This window comes from Cimex lectularius, unplaced genomic scaffold (genome assembly GCF_000648675.2).
Source record: "Cimex lectularius strain Harlan isolate CLEC.00 unplaced genomic scaffold, Clec_2.1 scaffold35, whole genome shotgun sequence".
Classification (NCBI taxonomy): Eukaryota; Metazoa; Arthropoda; class Insecta; order Hemiptera; family Cimicidae; genus Cimex; species Cimex lectularius.
The window spans coordinates 2,388,120-2,402,113 of record NW_019392746.1 but is presented as its reverse complement, the minus strand read 5'-3'; the positions used below and the strand labels follow the sequence as shown (position 1 = coordinate 2,402,113).

The window sequence follows — 13,994 nt, the reverse complement described above, 5'->3', positions numbered from 1 at the left end:
TTATATTCCTGTTGTTTAATTAAATTTTTATCATTTCTTCTCATTTCCTTTATATTTGTTTATATATTTCTGTTGTTTGATTACGTTTTTATCATTCCTTCTCGCTTCTTTTATATTTGTATATATTTCTGTTACTTAATTAAATAGTTATCATTTCTTTATTTTTGTTTATATCCCTGTTGTTTAATTAAATTTTTATCATTTCTTCTCATTTCCTTTATATTTGTTTATATATTTCTGTTGTTTGATTACGTTTTTATCATTCCTCTCATTTCCTTCCTCTCATATATTAATTTATATATTTCTATCGTTTAATTGTTTTTATCATTCCTTCTCACTTCCTTTATATTTGTTTATATATTTCTGTTGTTTAATTAAATTTTAATTATTCCTTCTCGCTTCATTCATATTTGTTTATATATTTATGTTGTTTAATTAAATTTTAATTATTCCTTCTCGCTTCTTTCCTATTTGTTTATATATTTATGTTGTTTAATTACACTTTTCACATACCTTTATTTTTGTTTATACTTCTGCTGTTTAATTATGTTTTTATCATTCCTTCTCATTTCTTTTATATTTGTTTATATATTTCTGTAAATTAAGTGTTTATCATTCCTTCTCATTTTTTTATTTTTGTTTAAATTTCTTTTGTTTAATTAATTTTATGATTCCTTCTCATTTCCTTTAAGTTGATTTATAAATTGCTTTTATTTAATTATATTTTTATCATTCCTTCTTACTTCTTTTATATTTTTTGTACACGTGTATTATGACATAATACTAACAATATTTTATTTGTGTTTAGTATGTTGAATATGTACATATTTTTAATAAATTTTAAATGTATATTATTATTATTTGTTTCAATTATTAATTATTACTTACAGCTTAAACTCTTATAAAACTTATAACTGGGTATATTTACCCATATAAATAAATAGATAATATATTGTAAATAAATTTTCACATATATAAAAAAATCATATATATTTATGCACTTTTTATTATACAAAGACGTAAATTTTTAATTGCATGTCAGAGATCATATTTAAGATTATTCAGAGATAAATTAAATAATATTGATCAACAATGGGAAGTTAGCACTGTCTATTAGTCTAGGTATGCTGGAGGTATAATTCTTCATGGTTTTTATTTATTTTATTTTTTAATTATTTATTTTAAAGATACAATTATGGCTTTAAGCCCCCTTACATGTAGATATATTAGAAATAAATTTAGTTTTATAAACATCGTAAAATAATGATAATTACTGCGTTTATTTATTTATTTTATGGGCAACGCCTATTAAAATTATACAATAGTTGTAAATATACTTAGAAGAGCTAATATAGGGATTCATTACAAAACATAAATAGTTAATTCAAGAAACAACTGGATTAACATTACAATACAGTCACCAATAATTGAAGAATGAATTATTAAATAAAGCATAGTTGTAAATATATGCTTTTAACATAATTGATGAAATACAAAAAACAATGAAAAAGATAATTATTAATAATATACAAGCTCTAGCATAATATCATTATTTGATTGTAAATATTAAACAAAAAGGGCTATGTTAACAAAATAATAATGAGGCATACATAAAAGGGATATGAAAATAGTACATAAACTGATCTAAACATTTATATATTGCCTGCAGAAATTAATTAATTTTAAAAAATGCTAATATTATCTTGGTATGAGAGGTATAACCAAGCATTACCATTTACAGTCCTGAAATGCCGAAGAAAAGTAAGATATAAGATGTAGGTGGGACTGTAGGATGAGCTGAAGAGAGGTACTAGGTGGGCATTTCTTGGACAGATAAATGAAAAAAGTATGAATCCAAAATTGACCCTTGGGGCACCCCAGATATAATCTTGAAAGGTGAAATGAAGGATGAGGGTAAGAAAGAATTACAGATATAAAGTCAAACTTTTTAAAGAAAAGAACTAATCAATGACTATGACCAAATAAGCAATTTTTTGTCATAATTTAACTAATCTTAGATTATCCTTCGAAAGGTGTTTATAATACAAGTAAATACAGGCCATATAAAGTAATAAAAAATATATGATAGGAATAAATAAATAAATAAATAAGAAAAAAATAATAAATAAAATAGAATAAATAAGCGATCCAGTCTTCATTAGCTTTATCGACTGTTATCGATTGATCAGGTTATGTTGAGCGATCTGTGTGTTAAGATTCGTCGTGATACAGCAAAATGACATACACCGCTTTTGAGGTAATAATTAAAAGATTTTAAGACATACATTTTCAAATTACAAGCAATTGCATTCATATTAACAAAATGAAAAAACTACTGTTTTCAAGAAATTTACATAAAACTGGCAGAGTAAGTTTGCTTTTATATCAGATGGGTTATAAACAACTCAAAAATTATTTTCCTTTCTTTTTTTGGCTTTTATTAGATGTAGAATTAAGAGTTTTATGCTTTAGTCAAATATAGTTGTTAGATTAATTTAAAAAAAGCCATGTTTCGAGCGTTAGCTTGGGTTTTTGAATATTTCCTGACTAGATTACAAATTCAGGGTTATGCGACAAATATCGCAGCCCTCCAGGTTCAGCCGTCACCTTCCTGGAAGAACAAGGTCAAAGTACGGCTACCAAAACTCGCACTCGTAGTTATTAATTGAATTCTAATGTTTGTAGCAAATGGAGGTAGATGAAAAGGCCTCAAAGGGAGAAGGGTTCAAACCGTACTACATAACAAAAATAGAGGAGCTGCAGTTAATCGTCGCTGAAAAAAGCCAGAATCTGCGCCGGTTGCAGGCTCAGCGAAATGAACTTAACGCTAAAGGTATTGATTATGCTTCTTAATTTCTACACAAGTAAGGAAAAAGATCCTAACTACTTTTATATTTTTAAACCAGTTCGAATGCTCAGGGAGGAACTGCAGCTCCTTCAAGAACAGGGTTCCTATGTGGGCGAAGTAGTAAAACCTATGGATAAGAAGAAAGTGCTTGTCAAAGTCCACCCAGAAGGAAAATTTGTTGTCGACATCGACAAAAATATTGACATCAATGATGTCACGCCAAATTCAAGAGTTGCACTTCGTAATGAAAGCTATACTCTCCATAAGATACTCCCGAACAAAGTCGACCCTCTCGTCTCCCTCATGATGGTAGAGAAGGTGCCAGATTCAACGTACGAAATGGTAGGAGGCCTTGACAAGCAAATCAAGGAGATCAAAGAAGTCATAGAATTGCCGGTTAAACACCCAGAATTATTTGACGCTTTGGGTATAGCTCAACCCAAAGGGGTTTTGTTATACGGACCACCTGGAACTGGTATAAAAAAATTTTTCAATGTATATTTTATTATGCATTATTATCATTTAATTATGTTTTTACACCAGGAAAAACACTTTTGGCGAGGGCAGTCGCTCACCATACAGAATGTACATTTATTCGTGTTTCTGGATCAGAACTTGTTCAAAAGTTCATTGGTGAAGGTTCAAGGATGGTGAGGGAACTTTTTGTTATGGCAAGGTAATGTATTAAAAAATTTTCCATCATGAGCATGTATTATAAAGTAATAATAAGTAAAGACCAGATTCCCACGCAATCGCATTTTATTTTGGACTTCATCTCCAAAAATAAAATAATCGGGCACCACTCTGTTTTTCCTTTCCTTTCAGGAAACAGTGAACCCTTGGGGTGAAATCTAAAAAAAATCAATATCCTCCATATTGCCAATAAAACGGAAAACAAAAAGAAAATAAACAAGTCCTCTTTTACAATAGAAAAAGAAAGAGAAATGGTCAGAAAACAAAATTGCAAAAAAGAAAATAAAAGTATGAACCTGGTCCTGTTTCTTCTTGGTCCAGGATAGTTCTTTTCTCGCACATGCGAACTCTCCTCTCGTGAAATAAGAAAATAAAGTCCAAAATAGTTATTAAAAAATAAATAAAGTCCTTTTTCTCCAATTTGAGCCTCACCTTACCTCGCTAACCAGGCCTCTTCCTGGCCCTGCTCAACCTTGCACTGGGTACCCTTGTCTACTGATTCTAGGCACCCCAGTGCACAAACAAATTTTTTTTTTCTTATTATTTTCCACTTGTTACAATATATTCTTCCCAAGGTCGAACTGAGTGTTTGCTTTCTCCATGGCTCTCTTTGGCCTTATCCCACATGTTTTTAAGTAGAAAATTGATGTTGAAACTTACTTGAAGTCTTGCTTAAATATTTTAAACAATTAATTTACTCATAAAATAATAAATTCTAGAGAGCATGCACCGTCTATTATATTCATGGATGAGATTGATTCAATTGGATCATCCCGTATTGAATCGGGCAGTGGAGGAGATTCCGAAGTCCAACGGACAATGTTAGAACTTCTAAATCAACTCGATGGTTTTGAAGCAACCAAAAATATTAAAGTAAATTCCTTTTAAAAATTCTCACTGTTAACATGAATTTAATTCGGTTTGATTTCTTAGGTAATTATGGCAACAAACCGTATTGACATCTTGGATCCAGCTTTGTTGAGACCTGGAAGAATTGACCGAAAAATCGAATTCCCACCACCAAACGAAGAAGCCAGACTTGACATCCTTCGTATCCACTCGAGGAAAATGAATCTGACTCGAGGCATTAACCTGAGAAAAATTGCTGAGTTAATGCCAGGCGCTTCTGGTGCTGAGGTCAAGGTAAATTATAACTTTTTTTTTTATATAGTGTAGAGAATTAAACATGGTGACCGCAGTTGACGTCTACATGTCGACATCTCTTCCTTCTTTTTTAAACCGTCAAATCAATTCAGTACAGTCCAGTGATACAAGCCGGGCAGGCCCATAGCCAATGCAACTTTTGAAATAATAATCAAGTAAATGAACTATAATCGTTAAAGTGGTCAACAATTAGTTTGACAATCCTATTTTTTCTCAAATGAATTTTAGCATTTTGTCATTATCTTGTTAAAACCGCCAAAACATGCCCCTAATTGTTATTTATTTTTAAATATTTTTTGTCAGGGCGTGTGCACTGAAGCAGGGATGTACGCACTCAGGGAAAGGCGAATACACGTGACCCAGGAGGATTTTGAAATGGCTGTTGCCAAAGTAATGCAGAAAGATTCTGAAAAGAACATGTCCATCAAGAAATTATGGAAATAAAATAAGCTTAAATGTACAGGCTTTGTTGTATGGTCTAATTTACTACTATTGTATTTAATATAAGAATATTATAAAAATTTATTAAAAGATTATCTCACCATTTTGTTTATATTGTATTGTAAAAATCCTCAATGAACCCATTACATAATTATACTATGAATAAAATCAGGTATTAAAGGAAAAATGTTTGTGTTAAACTAGTTTTTATTATTTTCTTCAATAGTGGTAATAAATTATATAGATCAATAATTTCAATATCCTGGAATGATTTTACAATTCTAATCAAGGAATACATTTGAGATTATACCATTATAAAATAGTTTCATTTTACATATCACCTACAAGTTTACTCAAACAATTTTTCTTTGGTATGTTAAAACGTTTAAATAAACTATGATTGTAAGACAAACATATTCGAGTAGTTGTTTGTACGTAAACATTTGTTTTAATGAAATAGAAAACAATACAAAATAATCTGTCCTAATATACAAATATAATTATTGAAATGTGTAGAACTGTACACACGCATATACGTACAAATTTAAATCCACAATTGCAACAAGTTTTTTTTTCTTACTTTCCATATAAAATGAAGAGATTATCACAAAATTTACACATATTACTATTCAAAGAAGTCTCAATTTTCTTCTTGCTTTAATACAATAACAAATTTATACCAATTACTTTAAAAGTAGCGATCATTTTTACACTACAGATGCAGGGCACTATTTTTAGAAAATAGTGATTTAACAGTTTAATATATAAAAAAATATATTAAGTAATTAATTACTTTACAACTTGTGTGATAAATAATCGTAATAATAATAATTTGTATAAAAGTATAATTTTTTTTCTGCAATAAATAATACATTTTGATATAAAAATAAACAAGTGTTTAAATGAATGATAATTTGCCTCTGATGAATAATATAAAATTCAATTAATTATTAATTCCAAATAATAACGTCTCTTAGTTATCACACAAAAATTATTATTAACAAATAATTGGGAATTAAACAATATATATAACAGTCTATTCAACGATAAACAATCCTTTTGAACCATTAAAACTGCACCCAGTTGGGATTATTTGGTGTAGTTGCTTCCCTGAAACAAACACTTTATAATAATTTCTCAGATAAAAGTGAGGAATTTTTTACAAATTTGAAAATGGGACACTACTCAATAGATTCCACATTTTTCTTCAGCATTTTTCAGACAAATTAATAATTTTTTCAACCAATTTAATAATAGAACGCTGAAGTGCCAAGTCCACTTTGAGCATCGACTGCACCAATTACGCAATTGATGATGTCCTTCTGAAGCTGCCAATGGTTGCCCCAGGACTGCCACTCCATTATTGATGTTAAAATTATCATTTTTCAAATATTTATATTTTTCGATTAAATAATTTTACTTTTTGTCTACTTAACGGTTTTCTCAGCTCGAATTTATTTTTCCCCAACTATGAAATCCCGAAATGGACTATTATTAAATTGAATGAAACAATTATTAAATTGGTTGAGACAATTATTAAATTTAATTAGATGATTATTAAATTGGTTGAAAAATTATTAATTTGACTGAAAAAATGCCATAATTAATTTCAATATTAATTATATTGCAATATTATTAGTATGCCAATTAACTTTTATTTTTATCTAAGGTTCAACCAAAAGGTTGAGATGAAAAATTAGTGTCACGAGCAGGATTATTATTATGGCGTTTGTCAGAAAATTAATAATTTTTCAACCAATTTAAAAGAAGTTTAAATTGAATGAGACGATTATTAAATTGGTTGAGATGATTATTAAATTGAATGAAACGATTACTAAATTGATTGAATAATTATTAATTTGAATGAAAAATGCTATATTTTGTGAAGATTTTAACATCTATTTCTCGAGTTTGGTTGTTTCCAGTCATTTTGATTTGCCTATCCCTATGCTGTTGGAAAATATTTCAGCTTCAATGGCTTAATAGGATCCTTAATCCTATGTTAAAGAAAATAACTGATTACTGATTTGTAAGCCAAATTCCTCACATGGATGTACATCCACATACAAATGTACAGAGCTATGCCTATCACTTTTGCATTCCACCAAAAAAATCCAGGTTTTGTGTAATTTACAATAAATTATTGGCGGGCTTCGCGAATCACCGACCCCAAGTGTTGGCAGTCCTGGTGACCTTGGTCTCATTCTCCCATCCATGAGGTTGGGCTTCAGAGGCTATCAACAGCCAATTACCCTCTGCAATATAGCTAGTTTATTTGGGGGTCAATGCGGTACTCGATATTCTGCCAACGGCCCTCACAGTACAAATTCATGCTAATAAATAGATTCAGTCTCAACACACATAAAGATATCTATAAAGGATTATAAACAGTAAAATAGCCCTGTTTTCTCTAAAATTCGAAATAGGGGACCCAGTGGCCAAAGAAGGCTCTAATACTGCGTTTGTCGGGCCACCGGTATTACCTCACTCTATGAGCACAGTGAAAGAGAGTATTAAAAACTGGGGTATGAAACAATTCCTTAAGGAATGGAATCTATCCCCCGGACACCGGCAATCGAAGGAGTTTGTTAAGGAGATCAAACCAGCAGAATCGAAATGGCTATTCTCTAACTCAAGGAAGGAAATTAGGAGGCTGATAGGTATCCTGACGGGCTACTGCCCACTGAGAAGACACCTCTCCCTAATGGGTATTCTACCAGATCCCTTTTGCCGTTTTTGCGAAATAAAAGAAGAAACCGCAAGGCACTACCTCGCAGAGTGTGATAGGTATGCTATGTCTTTGAAGGAGAGGACATCACCAAATCACTCCCCGAGATTAAATTAAATTTTTTTAAATTGTGTTTTTTACTGCATTTTTAGCGTCAGAGGCCTTGATCGCAATTGTGCCATTCTTGCGTGTCATGTTGAGAGTGCCAGTGAGATATTCCAAGAATGGCATAATTACACAGAAAACAAACACTTTGAATATAAAAAATATTTTTTGCATTGTATAAATTCACTTTTTTTCACATCCTACATGTATTTGTTAAATTTAAACAATGTTTGTAACATCCCAGGCCCTGAAGATGATCTCAATAAAGGTTGAAACGTTGGTTGAAACGAAAAGAAAATGTTTTTCTGAAACCTACATCACACCAGACCGCATTTCACGATTTCTGAATAATAATTGACTAACGGTCATCAATCACCACAAGTTATGTTTGTTTATTTATATCAAAATATAGCTACCTGTTTTATTTATTTGTTTATTTTTCTGCGTCTTTTCACAACTTTCAATTCGTTATACTTACAATTTAATAATTTATTGTGTAATTAAATGAACGTACACACTATTTTTTCCCCACCTTGGTGTATGGCTTTTCATCCATTATTTTAGTGCTGAATCAATTTTTATCATGTATATAATAAGATACAAATTATGGGGAACAAAGTTGAGGTATGAATTAAAATTAATCATTTCTGGTCTATACTAGTTGTCAAGAGACTGACGATTTTGTTATCATTATCTTCAGTGAGAGACTGATAGCACATAAGCTGATATTGTTTTAAATTTAAAGTTAGAATACATAAAATTTTACTGACCTTCTTTCAACAAATCAAACAACAGAAACAATTATAAATAACATTGTTTTTATTAAAATGTAAAAATAATTAAATGTGTCTTTTTATTTTTCTAATACAAATAGTTACCCAGAATTAGTAGCAGAAGCAAAATCTCCCCATGATTCAGGCTTGGTGCTCGGTACACCATGAGATGGGGAAGAGTTGACTGACGGGGCTGGAGGTGGCGCGATTTTCACTCCGCCTGGAGGCGGCGGGAGGAGACCGGATCCTCCGACTCGAGCTTTTGGCTTACTTGTACTCTCCGAGCCGTCTTTTTTCTACAAGATTTTCCAAAAATGACCACTTGTTGGAAATTTTGATAACAGTAAACAGCGTCTTATACTTACCGTTATTTTCATATTTATTTTAATTGTTTCACCTTCCTTAAATCTTAAATCAAGTTCAGGTTTAGGTACGTCTTTCTCTTTTTCAATTTCTTCTGACTTCTTCAACCAATTAAAATGATCCTGCAGAGCAACATTCAAATCAAAACTGTCTGAGCGATCAGAAAATCCAACACCGATAAAAGCAGATCTTCCTAAAAATATTAACATTAAAAAACATCAAATAGCAGCTACATGTTTAATTAATTAACGTTATTCAATTTTTTTTACTATCCCCTAAAATTTTCTCATAAATTACAAACATCTACCAAATGGGTTAGCAGTATAGCTGCCTCATATTTTGTGTACATGCACATGTATAAATCCATTTGGAATAAACTTTGTATCATCTAGAATCCAACCCAGACAATCTCTGAAAAATTCATAAAGTGGTCTAGTGGTTTCAGAGTTTTGCCTGATACAAGGAATTGACCACAGACAGACACTGAACCAAATTTGTTCAGAAAAGTCTGAAACGCAGAATGTGTTGTAATTTTGCTTTTGGAGGACAACAATTTTTTCGACTTCCCTACCTTCGATAGTTTCGAAGCAAAAGAATATGTGATCATATTAATTTAATCTCTGATAAGCTGAGTAATTAGGGTGTCAGAATCTTGACTCGTAGACCCCGTGGTCATGGGTTCGATTCCCACCGTCCCCATGGAATTTCTGATCTGTCTTCCTACCCCCAAAGTATTGTAAAAGTATTGTTCAAACAAATATTCTGAATAATATGAGAAACGGCCATTAAAAATAAATAAATAAAAAGTATTGGAACTTCCAAACGGCAATCTGTGAAAATCAACTACTGTGTTGTCTGTCTTGTCTTGAGTCAAGTACCATCGTTATTAACAACTAGGTCGTTTCAAACCCCAACATGTGATGTTATTAAAATTAAACATTCACACTCATTTTTAAACATTTTCTTTTGTTTGAGTTATTTTGTTATAGTTACTGTTTAAATATACTTCCATTACATCTCGCACTTTACATTTTCACACAAAAAACATCTAACAAAATCTTGTCACCAGACTCGCTGTCACGCTTAAGTACACTTATATCTCCCTATATAAGCCAAGAAGGAACACCCACACAAACTCTGACCCAAAAGTAATTGACAATACGTCATCATATATGGCCTATTCTAGTTCTCAATTTAGTGTGAGAATGATCTCTCTTGTAAATTTCATATTTTCAGAGAGCTGTTTACTGACCAGACTTGATACATAGATCACATTTATTATAATTTCATAATATATATTATGTGTGTTTCTTAGTGACCTGTTGTTTCATAATTTGTTGAAGTCATGAAGAGCTCTCAAGAATGTGGTAGTTTTAAAAAACCTTCTTTCATTTTTTTTGCCTACGTTTCAACCTTTATTCGGGTCATCTGTAGGGCCTACCATGTCCCCTACCGTACCACAATCCTATAAAACCAGCAGAATACAAATTCACGTTTCACAACACTTTCACACAAAACCAATATGACCACACTTTATGAGAGTATGAAATGCCTCAAAATTTATATTTACATCTTAAATTGTATTTTTTCCAATTACATACGTTTTGTAATTTATTTGCCTTGAAGATGACCCGAGTAAAGGTCGGAACATTGGCAAAAAAAATGAAAAAAAGGTGCTTTTTTTTGCTACCTCATTCTTGACCACTCCTCACGACTTCAACAAAATGTATAACAACTATATATAGTAGAGAACCCCTGTTTCCTCAACAAATTACAGCAGAGACAAAAAGACGTTTTCACATCAGGTGATTCCTACTCACTCCTTATGTGAGTGCCAATGAACACACTTTACAATCAAAATATTTATTAAAAATAACAGTAATACTGTAAGCATAAAACATTATACTCTGTTTTTAAAGAGAGATTAATAATGTTTCACTATAACTGTCGATTTCATCAGAATTTCATATTTATTTTTTATTCAGCTTTGATCGGATGACAGCTATTCACTGTGTCGACAAATATTGACAAAGGAAATTGTTTTAATTAACATTTCATTTCAATAAAAATACAGTTTATACTTGGAATAAAGTGGAATATAGATGCTTATAGATCAAGGTCAAATTTTTCTTTTTTTTAAATTTTAAAAATCTTGTTTTTTTGTTTTGAATATGTTATTATTTAATGCTTATTCAGACAAGATGGTTTACTGTCCAACCATCTGTAGGTGTCATGGATGAGCCAAGAAAAAGAAAATTCCAAGGGTATTGTCGTTAATTGAACTGTACGGTCCAAGGGATCAAGAAGAACCGAGTGGAAAATCCACCAGGCCATCACGGTACCCTTACTATCCAGATGTAATGTACCATAAAGTACATGGTACCGTTTATCACATATTGACAAATATTCGTGCAATATGGATAAAAAATATACTAATTGTTTTAGACAAAGTGAAGAAAGTGATGAAAATCGATTTCATTTTCTCACAACTCGAGCATCGAGAACATGTAACGATGCAAAATTCTTTCGCTACAATCGTCGTACCGTTGTCATCCTGGATTCTGAGGACGAAATAACGAGACGAGTCGGACACGGGTTCTATAGCCACTCCTGGATACTTGTCGATTGGACACTTCGCGAAAAGTTCTCCAGATGCTTTGTCCTCAAGTTTGATAAAACACTCTTTGTCTTTGGCGACTAGGCGCATCCTTCCAGTCCATTGAGGGTCTGCCAAATTCCAATCGGCGGCTCTGGAAAAAAAATCGCATAATTTGCTAATTCTTGCTTTTTTTTTTTTTTTTTTTACTTATGGCCTCGATTCGTTGTAAGCGGTGGGATCTTGAAAACGAACACTTCATTCTTGACCAAAAGAACACTTTCGTACGAATCCATCTCCAGCTTCTTGATGATCTCGTTAGAAAACTGTGACGTTTTAATTTATAAATACAACAACTGACTTACAGGATTATATACCCTAAGTCTCTATTGGACAAGGTTTCACTTTTATCTGTTCTCGTGCTTTTGCCACAGCAAGCCAATAGGGCTCCAGTGAGCACATGCTCTCTATGGACTTTACTCACAACTCACAATTCCAGGAATCTTTAATAAAATAATAATAATACATAATATAGAAATATACAATATAAAAAATATACATAACAATATAAAAGCAAACTAAGAAAACAAAGGGCAAAATTACTTAAGCATGTTTTATATAAATATACCTAAAAAAATATCACATTTATTTTTATTAAATTGTCATTGTAAATTAATACAATATATTTTAAAATATTAAAAAACTGCTCAAAAATGGATAGGAGTATTGCCAATTTTGTAATATTTACATTTCCTAGCATTTTTATTTTTATTACTGAAGGAACATTTAATTTTTAATTTAATTTTAGTCTATCTTCGATGTGTTGGTTTTGGGTCATTTTGGTTTGGCTATCCTCATTGTTGTGGGTCTGATTGTTTTGGCCTTTCTATCTTCATTGAGTTGCTTCTGATAATTTCCATCTGCCTATTCTTATTGTATTGGTTCTGATCATTTTGCTTTGCCTATCATTCTTGTTTTTAGTCTTATTGGGTTGTCCGGAAAATAATGCAGGATTTTAAGTTTTCATTAAAAAAAATCTATATAAAATATTCTGTTTACGTTTACAGGATTACTCATTTNATTATTTTGATTAAAGAACATTGCTTTAAAGTAACTAGTTTCTTTTTTTTTGTTTAATACCAAAATCCTGCATTATTTTCCGGACAACCCAATATTATAAGGCAAAAAGTGGGAAAATTCAAACGGTTGAGGTGGGGAGTTGGTGTCTGAATGGATCAAAGTCACGATAGCTCAAGTGGTTAGAGCCGAAGGTCATGGGTTCGAATCCATTCAATTCTTATGACACTAACTTTTTCATTTCAACCAAAACCTTACATAAAAAGAATAACTAATTGAAATAATTAATGTGGTCAATTAGACCACTAAACATAAATGAATTATGAATAAAGTAAATGAAGATGTATGAAGATCTATGTGCATCATTTTAATTATGAATGAAAACAAATTGTTGGGCATAAAACATTCTTAAAACAAACAATTGAATAAATAAAAGCTTTTATCTACGTAATTAAAAAATATATTACTCTAACAAAATATTCGAAAAAATTGATTTCATAAAAATGAATCATCATACCTTTCAAAAAGAGTCGTGGCTTTTAATTTGCATATTTTTATCCAAGAAATTTTTTTACAAAAAAAAAATTAAAATTAAAAATAACAATATAAAAATCCACATGTTGGAACAATTTTCAAGTCCGAAAACCCCGAAAGATCATCAACTGTATTTTACCTCTAAATACAATACTGCCCTGAGGACAGCCTTATAAAGGCTGAAATCTTGACAAGTGATTACAGTTTCTTTCTTCTTTTTTGATACATCAGAACCTTACAATGTATCATTGGTTGATAAGTCCATATAGTCATCATATTTACCTGAATTAAAAAAATCTTATTAATCTGATAATCAACATGGCTTTTCATTGCATAATTCATAAAAATGTTGGCATTGATGCATATAAAAACCTTAATAACTTCACGATTTCTAAATAAATATTGATTAACGGTCACTAATCACCACACACTTAATAACTTAGTTAAGCTCTTTGAAAAATATGCTCAATGTAAGGCTAGAAGATGGTTTATTTTAAAATGTAAATTCATTAATATTTTTTTATGCTTCATCATAAATAACATAAAAACTGTATTTCATTATGGTGAAGAAGGGGGGGGGGGATTGGCTCATTCTGAAGCCTACAAACTTGCAGATAAATCATACAAATGAATTGATTATAAACACTTCAAAAACCTATGTAATGTCTTTCT

General features: G+C 31.0%; 2 protein-coding genes across 4 annotated transcripts; one reads left to right on the top strand and one right to left on the bottom strand.

The window, feature by feature from the left end:
* The first annotated feature begins 2,172 nt into the window (after positions 1-2,172).
* On the top strand, positions 2,173-5,249 carry LOC106669302 (26S proteasome regulatory subunit 8). 3 transcript variants are annotated; one of them, XM_014398678.2, is made up of 7 exons: positions 2,173-2,257; positions 2,686-2,833; positions 2,907-3,323; positions 3,392-3,524; positions 4,261-4,414; positions 4,475-4,684; positions 5,009-5,249. In XM_014398678.2, exons 1-7 carry the CDS (start codon positions 2,237-2,239, stop codon positions 5,147-5,149), a joined length of 1,224 nt encoding a protein of 407 aa, XP_014254164.1. In that variant the 5' UTR covers positions 2,173-2,236; the 3' UTR covers positions 5,150-5,249. The 3 variants fall into 3 exon arrangements, with proteins under 3 accessions (XP_014254164.1, XP_014254165.2, XP_014254163.1); XM_014398679.2 differs by having other exon boundaries at positions 2,214-2,368; XM_014398677.2 differs by lacking the exon at positions 2,173-2,257 and adding an exon at positions 2,392-2,630.
* An 86-nt stretch (positions 5,250-5,335) lies between these two features.
* On the bottom strand, positions 5,336-12,147 carry LOC106669304 (NECAP-like protein CG9132). Its single transcript, XM_014398681.2, has 5 exons — positions 11,922-12,147; positions 11,660-11,865; positions 9,118-9,308; positions 8,858-9,048; positions 5,336-6,256 (listed from the first exon to the last, which is right to left on the bottom strand). Exons 1-5 carry the CDS (start codon positions 12,005-12,007, stop codon positions 6,214-6,216), a joined length of 717 nt encoding a protein of 238 aa, XP_014254167.1. The 5' UTR covers positions 12,008-12,147; the 3' UTR covers positions 5,336-6,213.
* Positions 12,148-13,994: the final 1,847 nt, after the last annotated feature.